General features: G+C 50.2%; 1 protein-coding gene across 1 annotated transcript in view; it reads right to left on the reverse strand.

Moving 5' to 3' along the window:
* Positions 1–15895, reverse strand: part of LOC311184407 (immunoglobulin lambda-1 light chain-like) — a gene marked incomplete at its 5' end in the record, with an annotated part of 180919 nt that extends 165024 nt beyond the window's left edge. Inside the window, 2 exons of the mRNA XM_084254392.1 lie at positions 15194–15480; positions 15850–15895. Coding sequence (XP_084110518.1) covers positions 15194–15480; positions 15850–15895 — 333 coding nt within the window. The remainder of the gene's footprint in view (positions 1–15193; positions 15481–15849) is intronic.
* Between the last annotated feature and the right edge of the window lie 200 nt (positions 15896–16095).

The following is a 16095-nucleotide window of genomic DNA, read 5'->3' on the forward strand; positions in this document are numbered from 1 at the left end:
ACAGTAATAGTCAGCCTCGTCCTCGGCCCGGGTCCCGCTGATGGTCAGGGTGGCGGTGTTCCCCGAGTTGGAGCCAGAGAACCGGTCAGGGATCCCAGAGGGCCGCTGGTTATTATAGTAAATGACCAGCACAGGGGCCTGGCCTGGATGCTGCTGGTACCAGTAAGCATATTTATTACCAATGTTGTCTCCCTGACACGTCATCCTGGCCGTCTCTCCCAGAGACACCGACACTGAGGAAGGCTGAGTCAGCTGATAGGAGACCACAGATCCTGCAAGAGAGAAAAAGAGATGGTGGGCGAAGATGTAAGTCCTATTCGCAGGAGACCCCCACGCTCCTTAGACTAAGGACCCAGGATTCTCTGGTTCCTAGGTGCGCCTTCCCTTATCCCAGTCCCAATGTCCCATGAGCCTGCTGGTGAATGGAGGCCTCAGCCAAAGAGAAAACACTCCCCTTCTCCTGGCAGCTAGAGCCCCTCAGACTCACACCAAACAGCCTTGGTGGCTCAGTACCCAGGCTCCCACCCTGCACAGGGTCATGAGCATCCTGGCCCTAAGGCAGCCCTTGCTGAGCTCAGAGTCAAGGCCAGGCTGGTCCCAGAGCCCTGGAACTGGGGTGCAGTGAGCCTGTTAAGATACCTGTGCAGTAAGCCAGGAGGCCCACGAGGAGCGGGGTCCAGGCCATGGTGGGGTCCCTGATCCTACTCCCTGAGCTGAGCCTAGGCAGGTTCCAGCCAGGCCTGTCTTATCCCCTTGCTGGAGAGAGCTGCTGGGTATGCAAATCAGCCAGGGCCAGGCTGCTGCTTGGGGAGTTTTGTGGTTTCAGAGAAGACTCAGCCTCCAGGGACTTGGGGAGGGAGGGGTGATTTTTAGAGTCCCCACCTCAGCTTAGGGATCCTCTTTCTCTGCTGCCTCATGGTCTGGTTGAATCTCCTCCCCTAGTTCTGTCCTGGCCTCTCTGCTGCGCAGCTCCATCTCAAGCAAAACTCAGTGTGGAGTCTAGTTTTCTGATTCTCATCTGTAGGTATGTTTATGAGGCTGAGTTGGGCCACCCCAGGTGCAATACCCGAATATAGTTATGGAATATACCTCCTCCCTTGAGCATCTCATCTGGAGTCATTGATGTTTTTAAATTTTCCTCCAGGTTCCTGAGGCCAGTGATAGGGGCTGAGCCTCAATATCCCCAGAGTGTGCTCAGGTCAGATAGATGACATGTGCTCCCAGCAAATGCTTGGAGCCTCTGTGCAAACTCTAAGAGCAGCTGAAACGAATGTTCACTCGAATTAAGTGTATTTAAACCCTTGGGAAAGGTATTTATTAATAAATATATCAATTTATAAACAAAGGAAAAAGATTATGGGCAACCATGGAGTGCGGGCTCTTCTCCAGGAGATGGATGATTTTATCTGGTAGGATAGGAATGTCTGCGAGTAAAGGGAGGGTGGGGCCTCTGTGACCACAGAGAAGGCAGGGGTGAGGACAGTGGCTTCATATTAGCTGGACTGGGCTTGTGTGTGTTTGGGGGGAAAATTACTGTTGTGTCTGAACCTGTGCCAGTGAAATTGGCCATTCTACAAGTTCAGATCAGGTCATGGAATATGAAGAGGGCACATGATGGTCAAGGATGACACTGCAGGAAAATGTCACCCATTACGCTGGTGTCCAACCCTCCTGTCACAACCTCAAGGGTGCTTGAAACACCCTGACACATGTGGCTCTTTCCTGTCCCCTGGTGGCCACTCTGCACTGGCTGCAGGAGGCTCAGGGGCATATCTGTTCAGGTGAAGATTCAGAAGCAGCTTCTCAGGTGGTGATTCCCTGATACGTGGGCTCCTGACCCAGGGGTGAATCCCTGTTCCATATGTGGCCTCTGTTTACCTCAAGATCAGGTACAGAGGCATCAAATCAATAAGGAAAATATGAGCATGTTTATTTAGAGGAAGAGATTCAGGACCCACCTGAGGCAGCACTGCAAGTCTGGACTGTCAGGTCACAGAGTGGCACTGGGGAGAACAGGAGTCAGGGAATGGCTCTTCATGGTGCCAGCTGTGTGTGCAGTGCCATCATGGGCCTCGGTGGTGACTGCACTCAAGGTAGACAGGAGAATATCTATCCAGGAAATATTTGTGACCCCCCCCTACTTCAGTCTTGCACACATTCCTTCTGGGGTCTAAGGCATGAACATGACCCTGTCCCTGCTCTCAGGAGTTCCCATTCTCCATTGTGGATGGAGCAGAGTAACAACATAGCTGGTTTTCAGACACAGCAAATAGTCCTCCCTAACCCCTGTGTGTTGTCTCACCTATTTCAGACCTGGACACTGTTTATAGGTTCCTTCAGTCTGGATCGAACATGTGGGCCAGTTCTGGCAGTTTTGTAAGTGTCCTTTGAATCGGATTCCTTTCAATGAAGCTCTGCTGTGAGTTAAAGAATGATACTAGACTTATACAGTAGCTTTCCTCATGAATGAGGATGTGATAGCTGGAGCTGCAGCAGCCACTCTGAGGTCTTATGTTAACAAAATGAAAAGCAATGTCTCCACAGTGGGTTGGATGAAGCAGAAAATAAGAAGGATCTGGGATCTCATGGAATGGGTGGGTATCTGTGGATCAGGCATCTCACGCCAGAGGTATTGTAGGAGGAAAAAAAGCCTCTTGTCTGTTCATTCCTCAGGCTGTTTTGTAATTGCTTTCCATGTAAAAGACCTGTCCTTCCCTGACCATTGGGAAAATGGTTCACAAAAATCAATCATTTATTGATTAAAAATATGTATTTACTTTTCTTTTTCTTACACACACATACACACACGCGCACACACGTACTTTTTCAAGAACAGTACCCTGAGTGTGGCTCTTGGCCCCACGCCTGCATCCACACAGCCAGTCTGCGGGGGGGACATGCTTCCCATCAAGGACAGTTGAGAGAGACCGGGCAGCATCTGACTGGAGTGTTGGGACATGAAGTCCTGTCCAGACCCGGGGATCTGAGGCAGCAGAGCCCAAATGCCACCCTGGGCGGGTGCAGGGGCCTCTCTTATGGACCCCAGGGTGGGAGAGTCTTCTCATGCTCCTGAGCAGAGATGGTGTCAGACAGCCTGAGCATGTGCTACACATGACTGCCCTTCAGCTAATTTCTAAATCAGTTGATACCAAAACACCACTACTCAAAAGATAAATTATTTAGGGAAAAAAACCACTCCATGTCTGGACTGATTTTTGACTGACTAATGAGATTGTGTTAGGCTCATACTTTATCAGCCCTGACTTTCTTCCTTTCTTCCGTCACTGCCATAACCCTGTCTTAGCTCCCAGATGGGGGAGGCAGATGTGAGCCTTGAGTCCTCTGTGTCCTTGTCTGTCAGCTCAGAAACAACTCTTTCTATTGTCAGTAGTCAGAGTCAGAATATTGGCTTCCATGTGTGCTGGCAGTGAGACCATCGCTCTGCAACAGGGAACGTTCTGGGTTTTCTGAGGATGCAGCCCGTGACACACTCAGCTGTCTATGCTCAAATCCAGTTCAGTCCCACTGTGACAGGTTTTCATGAAAGCTTTGGGGTGATGATCAGTGTGTCATCAGGGGGAATCTGCAGGTGACACACAGTTCTCACAACAGAGCATCATAGAGGGGACCTCTAGGATGAGCCCTATTTTGACTCAGGTGGGTTGAGTCCAGCCCTTTAGCTGATCCTGTTGGGATCCTGAGGTGAAGACAGGGGAGTGGTCACCTACCCCCCTCTTTGTACTGGTACCCATAATGTGGCCATGTGGGGATAAAGGTGATGCCTGTGCGACCTGTCCTGCGCATCTCTCAAAGGTCCAATAGTAACACCGGGGTGGCGTGTGTACTGGACAGCAGAGGCCACACCTACATGAACCCTGATGCCCGGGGTGCAGTGTTACTCAGGGACCCAGAAGGCGTTTCCCAGGAGACTGGATCAGGTGCCCGCAGCCTTGGCATCATATGAGGTCGCACACTGGTAAAGAGTCTCCATAACTTTGTAGACCAATATTTGAAGAAAGGAAAGGTGATTTTTGAAACAAAATGTCAGAAATGGGATTTATCTCTCTTGTGGGAAAGTTTTGTAAAATTTTCGCAAGTGTGAAATTTTGTCAGACTTGAATGAAATACATTCCACCTTTTGCATCTACATCACTTATTTTGAGATATAATTCAAATACATTGTTTTAACCATGAAAGTCAATATAAACAATAGGTTTTGGTACCTTTACCATGGTGCTATGATCACTACAATCAGTTTTCCATAATTTTAACACTAAATGAACCCCACCCTCCACTTCCTGCCTCTAGACACCCCAGTACAAAGCAACCGTGGTAAATTTCTCTTTCTTTATATTTCTCTGTTCAGGGCTTTTATACAAGTAGAGCCGTGTGGTGTGTGGTCTTAATGCTGACTCCTGTCATTGCACAGCATCTCCTGGCTTCAGTCCCACTGGAGCATGGAGCAGGATTTCATTCCACTTCATGGCTGAGGGATATTCTATGCTATGGACACACCCTGGTCAGTTGATTCATTCATTCATTGACAGATTTTGGGGTGTTTCCACCATTTGGTTATTTGGAACACTAATCCTGCAACAAACATTTTATATGCACATATATATTTGACATCATTCTTTCTGTTTGTGCAACGCATGCTTTCTCCTCTCAAGTGTAGTCCCCGTGTACAAGAAACATTTTTACACAAGTTTTCTGTGGGTATATGTGTTTTCATTTTTTTTTGGGTCTATGTTGTAAACAGTGTTTTTGGACCATATGTTACCTTTAGAATTAGTCATTGGGGCAATTTCCAGACTGTTTACCACAGTGGCTCTACCTTTTCCATTCTGCTATGTGTGAGGGTTTCAAGTCTTCCAAATTCATGTCATCACTAGTTATTATCTGTTTTACCTGCACTTGTTGGTGTTTAAGTGGTGCCTAAGTTTGGTCTGAATTGCATTTCCTTAATGACTGACAACAGAGAGCACATCATGAGCTTATGGCTGTTTGCACATTTCCCCACAGAAAGATCTCCTTACTAGGATTAGTTCTGTCATATGGGTCATGTTCTTCTGTCCCCCATCTTCCTGGTGCTCTGTGATTTCCTGGACCATCACTACCTGTTTGTTCTGAGGGTTAGTCATGTGCTGGGATGAGTGTCCTTCTGGAGAGTGGTTCCTTGTTCCCCAAGTTGTGTGCTGAGTGAGCCCCTTCGTGGAGGTGCCCCCTGGTACTGTATTGTGGTGGACTGTGGTTAGGGCTATTATTCCTCCCAGACACTGGCACTAGGATTTGACCCCCACCCAGGTGTGTTCAGCCCCCACTCAGGTGTGTTCAGGGGTTGGTGCTGCGGGTGCACATGTGGCCCATGGCTGCCTGGTGTAGCTGCAGGATGTGCCAGGTGAGTCTTGATTGTCTGCTGCATGGTACCCACAGGGTGCAGCCATGTGCAATGCCAGTTGCCAGCTGCAGGGTCTCAAGGGAGGCTTGCTCTTTTGGTGTGAGCCACTCACTGGTAGGTTTGCTGCAAGTGCTGTGGGGCCACTGGGCCTGTGGAAGGGGTGGCTGCAGCACTGGCACTGCCTCCCTGGTGCTGTGGATTGTCGTGTGGCATGGACCAAGGTTGGGTATTGTAGTGTGACTGGAGACTCTCACCCTGGTGCTATGTGGTACGTGGGTTGGGCCAACTGGTCTGCAGGAGCCAGCTCTGGAGGCTGGAGGCTGCTGTGGTAAAGGTGTGGGAGCTGGATGCTGTGCTCCCTGCTGAAGACTTGGTTGTTGGGGCACAGCACATATACAGGCTGAAGGGGTGCGGTGTCTCAGCCTCTGGGATGTGGGGGATCACAGGCTCTGGTGTCCACTACTAGCTAGCACATGGGAGATTGTGTGAATTTGCTAGCATACAGGAGGTTGTTATCAGGGCCAGACCTCCTTGTCTGTCATGTGTGACTCCTGTGATGGTTGCTCCTTGGCTCCCAACCATCCTGGTCATTTCCACAGGTGTCAGAGCCCTCAGGAGGGACTTGCCTTCTGGGTCTCTAGTGTGAAGGGTGGGATCCAGGGAGGCACCAGCTACACTGTTATCAGCAATGTTGTAAGAGGCTGCACGATGGTACCACCGGTGACCCTGGATTATATTTTCAAATTCCTGGTCTCCCTGGCCCCGGCTGGGGATCAGGGTCAAATGCTAATCACCAGCAGGTCCAATGGCATCCAGATGGGTGTGATTACTTTTGTAGGGTAAATGAATTTCAGGCTTCTCAGGCCACTAGCCTCTATGGCTCTCATCTGCGACCTTGATCCTGTCGGCACAGAAGGCTTTTGGGCGCATGGGCTGGGGGCATGTCTGCCTGATTGTGGGCACCTGGAGTAGGGGTGTGACACGCCTCCATAAGTGTGCAACTTGGCCTAGAGGTGTGGTCAGTGCTATGAGGTTGGCATCACTCAGAGAAGGACAACACTACGAGGGAGACCTGTGAGGCCACAGAGGGAACACAAGAGAACACCTACAAGGTCTCAGAGAAAAGCAATATCAAATATATCTGGGGATTGGGGGGCTTGTAGCCTCCTGGCCACTCAGTCCTCCTGCCCGCCCTGGACATGGTTGGCACTGCACTTTGAATCCCAGGCTCAAAGTCAGTCTGGTCACAGGTCTCCAGGGCTCAATCCTTGTCTCTGTTTTCTCCTTGGTTCCTGTGCTCACTGTGTAGCTTCAGTGCGGCAGCTTCAGGTGCTTGTCTTCATGTTTTAATCCAGACTAGCAGAGCCGGAGCCAGGCGCACACACACGCCTGCATGGAGCATCTTGAGTGTAAGTTTTGGGAAAAATCCTGCATGGACCCCTGTGCTCCACACTGCTCAGCAGTCACCTTCCCAGGACAAGAGCTGCCTGTGGCCTCCTCCTGCCCCTGTCATAACCTTGACATGAGAATCGCGTCTCATGGGCACTTGGTCCCCGTCTGACCTGGGGTTGGCAGTGGCATCTCCCTCTCTGGTTGGGCACCATTAAGAGGACAGAGAATGACTTTCATCTGCCTCCCATTTACATTCTCATTATCACGTCTACAACTGCCCGCTCGTCCATAGGAGGCTCCTGTGTCACTTTATTCCAAATTATAACCCACAAACCCCAGGTGCGTGGATGTGTGTGACGTCCGTGGAGTGTGACACATGTCCCTGCAGTCCCCTGACTCCCTCTCCCACAGTGGAAGGACTGCATGAAACCCTCACTGGATGGGTGCCTGGAGACCTTGTTTGGGACAGAGTTACTACAAAATTTCAGTCAGAATAACTGGTCACTGGAGTGGGGACAGGGGGGAGATTCTCTTTACCCCATGACTCTGCGGTCCTGGTGTCAGGCTCCCTGCAGGACTGAGCCCTGATGTCCAACTTGGGTCCTGCTCCTCTGCTCCCTGACCACCCCTCCCCAGCACCCCTTCTTCTTCTGCCCAATTAGGAGTTATCCAGGCCCAGGCAGCTACCAGACACCCTCGGAGCTATAACATTGTGAGACAGTCAACAGGTGTCTGGACTGATGCCCTCTGACCAGCTAAGTTCAGTGCTGGGAACAGGGACACTTAGTCACTATGTCTGCTGTGGACAATAGTGTGTCCAGTCACTGCTCTCCACCCATTCCAGTACATTTGAGATGGGTCCCCCACAAGATTGAGACATGGTGGGTCTGCATTTCTACCGTGAGCATCCACTCTCCCCCATCCCTACTCCTGGGCTCCCTTGTTGTGTCCTGGTCAGTCCTATAAAGTCGTGTGGGTGGATGTGGAGCCATTTTCAGCATCACAAGCTGATAATCTACCCCATTAGAAACCCCAATGTGCACCTATTTTCCTGCTGCACATCTTCTCACAAGCTCTTTGATGCCCAACTGTACCCTAGTCTGGATCCTCCATGGGGCTCAGAACTCTCTGTCCAGTGTCCCTCGGAGTAGATGTTTTCTGCTGAAATTCAATCCTGACAGGAGTCTTGCTCCTGCCATGGGGAACAGGAGTAGGACACTCCCTGCAGACAATTCACTGAAACTCTGAGACTCCACACTCTTCTCTGAGCCGAGCCCATGCTGTGGGCAGAGGGCTAGAGCCCTGGGGTATGGTCATTGTCCCCACCCTCTCTCAGGGTCAGGATCCTTCTTGTCTCTCCCAGCATCACCCCACAGGCCTGAGGGAGGACACAGATGCTTGTTGGCCAAATTGTCTTTATGATGACTAGTGTCCCTCTGTGCCCTACTGTCTGGGAAGTGGTCAGAGCCACAGGGATGTAAGAAGAGTCAAGATCTCAGGATCCTGAAGAGGGACGGGGTGTAGCTCACCCTGAGCCCTGTGTGGAAGAGGGACAGCGGAGGAAGGTTTTGGTCTCACTTCCCCTTTGTCTGCGTCACTGTGGCTTAACCGTATTGCCCACCAGTAGTATAGTCTGCGACACAGTAATACTCAGCCTCGTCCTCAGGCTGGATGTTGGAGATGGTCAAGTAGCGGTCAGCCCCTGAGCTGGAGCCTGAGAAGCGATTGGGGATTCCCTGCTCCTTGCCGTAGCTTCCATCACTATTAACATACATCATATATCGCGGGGCCCTCCCTGGCAGCTGTTGAAACCATTCGATTCCATATCTGCTGTGCTCCCTGATGAGGGTGCAGGTGAGCTTGCCTGAGGCTCCCAGGGAGGCAGATGCAGAAGGGGCCTGGGTCAGCAGAGGCACAGCACAGAGACCTGGAACAGAAGATTCAAGAATGATGGTGAGTGACATTGGACAGATGCCTCTCGTGACTGTGTATTAGCAGGATATACCGGGGAGGGGGACCCCTCAGTGTCTGGGCTGCTCTGACCTGTGGAGACCATGAGGGGCAAGAGGTAGAAGGACACCCAGGCCATGGTGGAGGCTTCCAGGAACTCTGGCCTGAGGCTGCCGGGTTGCACTGGCCTCTCCAGGCTCCTGTCTTATCCTCCCTGCCTGCAGCTCCAGGAGGCGGGGCAGCCAATGCAAATCTCTCTCCAGTCCCCAGGGTGTGTGTCTCAGTCTTGTCTGAACCCTGAGCCTAAGGGCCTCAAGCTGGTGATTTCCTGAGGGCAGAGGAAGGGTAGGTGTGGTTCATTGTGGCAGTTGATTTTACAACTGAGCTGTCTTCAAAGGGAGCATCAGTCATGCCCAATGCACTGGAGCACAGCCCAGTGTCTGGACTGGTTTGTGGCCCAAAATCAGGACCACAGCGCCCCCTTGTGCCCAGGATGAATGTCATCCTGCATGTGCTGACAGTCACCAGCATGACTGCTTCTGACCCTGATGGAGACCAGGCCCCGGGTGAGCGTGACATGGGCCCCTCACCAGACACTCAGAATAACCCACTGCAGCCTCTGCTCCTGTGTCTTAATGGGGAAAGAGGGAGACAGTAAGTGATTTTCTCAAAATAACCAGGACAATAGGAGTGGGTTAGAGGTTTGAATTCCTAACCTCGGAGCCCATTATTCACCCTCCTGCCCTGACCCTCACCTGGCCCCAGTTCATTCTCTTTTCCTCATCCCAGCACTACTGGCCCCTCCTGTCAGGACCTAGCTTCTGTATTCAGGAGTCTGTCCTCCCTGCGTCTATGCAGTGAACACTCAGATGCTCACAGGGCTGGAATCTGATTTCCTGTCAAATGTGAGTCTGTCTGTGCACAGAGGTGGGGACCGTCTTTCTGTTCCCTGTGCACAGACAGCACAGACCCTGTGTGGGAAGGACAGGGGACTCAAGATGCCTGGTCAGTCTCCTCGTGTCAGGCTCTTTTCCTCTCAAAATAGTGTGAGGATCCTCTTCCAAATGGGTCCAGGCCAGGGTGTTAGAACTGTCAGGAGGAATAGAAGTCATTTCTTTTTAATGTACAGTCTGAGAAGTGTGCTTTCCTCTAATGTCCTGAACAGCTATATTTGCCCTCAGACTCCTGCTGCTGAAAATGTACAATGTGACTCACTGACACAAGCTGAGACGCTGCACCTGGACCCCCTGAGAGGCCCCTGTGTCCCTGGGCATAGACACCCCTGACACGCTGCCCCTTCCAGTTGTGTGTGAAGAGGTGACTGAGACTGGACAGGACCACGGCCTCAGGCCCGTCCATCCTGCTCCCAGCCGAGCACCCCACACAGCCCCTCCCCTGATGCTTTCTCCCCTCCACGTGTCCCTCAGAGCTGCTGGCTCCTCAGGGCCAGTCCGCACACCTTCAGTTCTGGGTCTCATTGCAGCGTGTGGCCATTTGTTAGCACCATCCGGGAGAACGGACTTTCCTGAGTGACCTGAGCTTGGGAATGCGTCGATGATCTGTCGGTGGAGAGGACAAGTCATTAGACTTTGGAAACATTTCCTCATGATCAGCCACCACCTAGATCTATTCCAAAATATAACTTTATGATTTGTTTCGGGATTACTGAAATGACCTTCCCTCTGAAAGGGATTCTTCTTTCATAAGCCAAGTAATTTACAAGGACACTAAAGGGATTGTGAGGCTAGTACAAGTCCACATGCCTCATACAGGCCCAATTATGTTCCCATATGGGAATTCTGGGACAGAGAATCACCTGTGGGCTCAGCCTGTCTTCCAGTTCTGACCTGAGTAAGTTGCACATCACTCCATGCCTCAGTTTGTCATGAGATACCTGGGAGTGACCTTCTCACTGAAAGGGATTGTTATACCACAGTATATGTAGTTAACAGGACACTTGTCATTCCTTATGCTGACTCATAATACAAGTGTTTGATGCTGACACTCAGTGTTTACATTATTATTGTATTGACTGTCTTGTCTTTGAGAGCGGGATTAGTGTGGACACACGTTATAACAATTCCCTCATTGCTGGGTGGCCTCAGGATCGTGGTTTGCGTGGAGAGTGGAGCTGTCATTCCACCTACTGAGGCCTCTGCTTCAAGGGACCCTGTGTCTGCAGGGACAGTTGCCTCAAGAAAACGTACCCGCCCCCTGGCTTGGTTCTCCTGTGTTGACCTCAAGACACAGGGGCTGTGGAGCATAAAATGTGGGCAATCCTGGGAGAGATGTGCTGTGGTTCTAAATACCCTCCACATTTAAGAGACTAAGCATAAAATAATGTAAATACAGTATATTAATATTGAATGCATATGAAACTAAAATGTTTTTTGAGTATTTTAGTTAAAATTAATATGAACTACTTCTACCTCGATCTCTATCTTTTATCTATCTATTTATTTATTTATTTTAAGGATTTATTTATTTATTTATACAAGCACTGGGTAAGTCAGAAGTGCGGGAGGGTGAGAGAATTCACCAGAGCCACAGTGGGGAGCAGAGCAGGCAGAAGGACCGAAGTACACTGCTGAGGGGAGCAGCGGGCGGCAGGGGAGGTCTGCGCGCCATGCGGGACCCTCCTCCGTTGGCCGGGGAGCAGCCGGGGATTGAACCGGCGCTGCAAGAGGCTGCGGGTAGATGTGCAACCCAGCGCTCAACCGCTGCGCCACCGGGGAGGCCCTGGATCTCTATCTTTTAAATGCATAAACTGGAATATTTGGATTACATTTGTGGTTCACCTTTTATTTACATTAGACTGAAAGGCATGCCAAAGCCCCACTATCAGTCACTGAATTTGTTATTTATTTATTTTTAAATAATAAATTTTATTTTTATATTCCCCCGTACAATTGCAACCCCCCCATTCTGATCCCAATCCCTCCCCTCCCGCCCCCCCCACTCCCCCAAAAGTGTCTCTGTTTCATAGTTTTTTGTTGATTCTGATTTTCACTTTCTTATAGTTATTCATTTTCCTGGTCCCTTATTTAAGTTTTCTAGATTCCTGCTATGAGTGAGACCATCCGGTATTTTTCTTTTTCTTTCTGGCTTATTTCGCTGAGCATGATCCCTTCCAGCTCCATCCATGTTGCTGCAAATTGCATGTGTTTATCTTTTTTGAATGCTGAGTAATATTCCATGGTGTATATGTACCACATCTTCTTGATCCAGTCATCTATTTTTGGGCATTTGGGTTGTTTCCAAAGCTTAGCTATTGTAAACAGATCAGTCACTGAATTTGAAAGGCAGACACCCCAGCAGACATTAAGGAGAGACTGTGTCTCAGCTCTGAAAGCACAAGTAGAGCAGCATGTAGCAGAGTTCCTTTTTCACCACATCCTTGCCAACATTTGTTGTGCTGGTATTTTTGATATGTGCCATCCTTACTGGTATAAGGTGGTATCTCAGTGTGGTTTTGATCTGCATTTCCCTGATTATAGGGATGTTGAACATTTTTTCATATGCCTCTTGGCCATTTACATTTCCTCTTTGGAGAAATGTCTTTTAAGTTCCTCTGCCCATTTCTTGACTGGATTGTTTATTTTGTTTTGTTGAGTCCTGTGGGTTCTAGGTATATCTTTGTGATCAGTCCCTTATCAGCTGAATGGAGTGCAAAGATTTTTCCCAATCAGTGGGGTGTCCCTCTGTTTTGGTTAATGTCTCTTTTGCTGTACAGAAGCTTTTCAGTTTGATGTAATCCCAGGTGTTTATCTTTTCCTTGACTTTCATTGTTGGGTGATGAGTCATTAAAGATGTTATTGAGATGTACGTCTTGTAGTGTTTTACTTATGTCTTCTTCTATATAGTTTATGGATTCAGCTCTTATGTCCAGTTCTTTCTCTTTCCTCCTTCTGAGGCTGAGCCCTTCTGGGCATCTGAGGAGGTTTTGGCTGCACTTCCCCATGGGTTCACATCAGGAACGAAGAGGACAGGGGGTGTCATAATACAGGAGTCGGCGGGTTGGGAGCAATTTGACAGCAGAAGTGGACTCTTTGATATAGGACCCAGGCCTGTTCTAGTTTCACTGAGCATTACCCTTCTCCCTCATAATTGGGTTGTTTTATTTCCTTGTTGCTGAAGGTGTCCTAATTTCTTAGTTTGGTGCCTTTATTGTTGTCAACAAAGTCTGAATATTTTTAGGTATTATTTCTTCAAATACCTGTTCGACCTACACAACCCAAACTATTCTCACTATCCCCTCCCTTACACACGCGCACTGAATTCGACCTCCAATCTAAGATAATCTGGTCATTGATTGCATTTGCTGTCTTTTTTTCTGCACCTAGCAGGTTCCCTCACTCCCTGACCTCAGGAAGGTGGAATTTTGCGAAATAATGACTTCTGATACGCTCTCCAAATTATACCTTCTGGGCACATTCTGGGACAGTCTGAATTAATGACTGTAGCACTTATTACAGCTCATATGTCCTGCTCTGTGCAGGGCATTGTGATAGGGCACCAGGTGTGGTGAATTTCCTGTTAGGTCCCGGGTGCTTTGCATTTCCTCTCCCTGTGCTTTTGAGAGACACCGGAAATTCTGCTTTCCTGGACACAGGGATTTCTATTTTCCTTTATACTTTCCTAGTGGCACCTGAGCAGCCTTTGATTTGGGTGAATCTATTACATGTTAAGGCGAATTCTCATGATTTCTCAAACTGACTTTGGACCATTGTCTTCTGCCTGGGGAGCAGGCACTAATGATGGGGTGGGGGTGAAATCTGTGGGGGTTACGCTATTGTCCTTGGGTGGGTCTTCTGCCTTGTATTGCCAGCAAGACACAGAGCAGGTTTTCTATGACCCAAGAAGATGCGTAAAGGAGAGTCCTGGAGCCCTCGGTGGCTTTTTCAGCCTTTGAGATTTTCATATAATTTGTAGTGCGGCAACCAGGTACATGGCAGATAGGAACCCCCTAAACCCTTCTACTGGTGAATGTTTACCCTTTCTGGGCTCTCTGTGTTTGCTCATGGTCTCTGTTCCTCTGTTCTTGCTGCTGTTTCTGTGTCTTCTACAACTGTCATCCCTGTGACGCCGCCCTTCTATGCCCAAACTCTCAGCCCATGTGTGCCCACGTACGCACACCCACACCCTACTCCAGGTGTCTGCCATCAGGCACATGTGCATGCTCACAAGTGTGCATCTTTGATGCCAATGGTGGGAGGGGGGGGAAATTCTGACAATTTCCTGTTACCCTACACTCCTCTAGCAGTTTCCTCCCACACTATCTTATCAGGGCTCTTTGGAAACTTTCCAGACTCTGCAGTGGTCTCTGTGCTGTTCTTTGGCCTCCTAAGGTCATTTGACACGCAGGTCCATGCATCGGTTTTGGGTGATGGGCTGGAAGGATATGGAAGGTACTGCAGACACCGCCATATGTGCTTATAACTGAGACTCAGCTGGGAGACCCTGCAGGGTCCTCCTGACGGAGGCGGGGCCTGGGACCTGGCATCAGGGCATCATTGGCCCTGAGTCTCTCAGAGAGGAGGCATCAGCTGGGAAAAAGCTTCTCTCAGACCAAGGACTCCCAAGAGGGCACATCTGAGAGTATCCAGGGGCCCCCAGCAGTGTTGGAGGAGCTATGTTATGTGTGTGTGTGTGTGCATATCAAGGCTTTAGAGGTTCTACATTCATTCTCCAGTGTCCACTGCAATGGTTTTCTCTATTCTAATTTGAGAGGCGCACTGGAGTGTGCTGCTTCAAGAGGTCGGGGAAGGTGGGAGGTTCTGGGGATTCATCAGGACATTTGGCCAATACTCCCAGTCACCACGCTAAGGACATCAAAGGGCCGTGACAACTTGTTAAACACACAACACAAGGCGTCCATGACGCTGCCTTGGCCGTGAAGCCTGAGGAGCCAGTGTCAGCACCTGAGCCTCGTCCTGTGTACCCTCAGGTTTCAGATCAACATCTGAGGCCCCGGAGCCCACGAGACTCCCATATCACGGCACTGCTCACATCTAGCCCAGCAAGTCATATGTTCGCTTTGCTTCTGCCTGTTCCCTATAAAAGCCTTTCCTCAGTTCCCTTGCGGGAGTGTCCTGACTGTGAAGTTTTGTGTTACTCGCTCAAATATAGTGACTATTTCTTGAGTGACTCATTTTATGTTTTAACACAACAGAGAAATGTTCCTCTTTCTGTCCTTCCTGTCATCGCTGTATCTTCAATTCAAAGACTTGCTCAGGACAGCCTGCCCTGAGCCCTAATCCACTCCTGACACACACACTGCAGACCGGCCTGGGGGCTGGTGGAGGGGGTGCCTGGGGACTCAGATCTGGGGCCAGGTCAGAACTGCTCATGGCTGTGTCTTCATCCCTCTGGGGCTGCAGGAGAGTGTGACCCAACAGGGAAGGGGTTTGTGTCTCACTTCTCCATGACCCTGTGTCACTGTGGATGTTTACTGCTGCTGTCCCACACCCCACAGTAATAGTCAGCCTCGTCCTCGGCCTGGGTTCCGCTGATGGTCAGGGTGGCCGTGTTCCCCGAGTTGGAGCCTGAGAACCGGTGAGGGATCCCTGAGGGTCGGGTGCTATCATACATGACCCGCACAGGGGCCTGGCCTGGCTTCTGCTGGTACCAGTTAGCAACTTTATCTTCAATGTTGTTTCCCTGACACGTCATCCTGGCCGTCTGCTCCAGAGACACCGACATTGAGGGTGGCTGAGTCAGCGTGTAGGAGACCACAGAGCCTGCAGGCAGAAAAGGAGAGGGGGGTTAATGTGCAGGACTCATTCCCAGAACATCTACACTTGCCTGGCCGGACTCAGATCCAGTGATTCTGGATCTCCTGGGTGCCCATCCCTAGTCTCATCCTTAGCGTCCTATGAGCCTGGAGGTATATGACGTTTATGACATATGATTAAATTCCCCACCACTTCTCTTAGCAGGCACAGGCCCTCAGGCTCACACCAAGCAGTGAGCACAGCAGGGTCTACTCATACCAGGCCCCTCCTAGGCAGAAACATGGGATTCTGGCCCCCACGGCAGCCCCACTAAGTAGTCAGTGCCAGGCTGGTCCCTCAGCCTAGGCTGGGGTGCAATGAGCTTGGGTAAGGTACCTGTGCAGTGAGCCAGGAGGCCCAGGAGCAGAGAGGTCCAGGCCATATTGGGGTCCCTGATGCTGCTCCCTGAGACTGAAGCTGGCAGGTTCCCCACAGGCCTGTCTTATCCCCTTGCTGGAGAGAGTTGCTGGGTATGCAAATCAGCCAGGGTCAGGCTGCTGCTTGGGGAGTCCTGTGTTTCAGAGAAGACTCAGGGATATTTTTCTTAGAGTCCACACCCTTAGCTTATGGATTCTCCTTCCC

This window comes from Talpa europaea, assembly GCF_964194135.1.
Source record: "Talpa europaea genome assembly, chromosome: 14".
In the NCBI taxonomy this organism is placed as follows: Eukaryota; Metazoa; Chordata; class Mammalia; order Eulipotyphla; family Talpidae; genus Talpa; species Talpa europaea.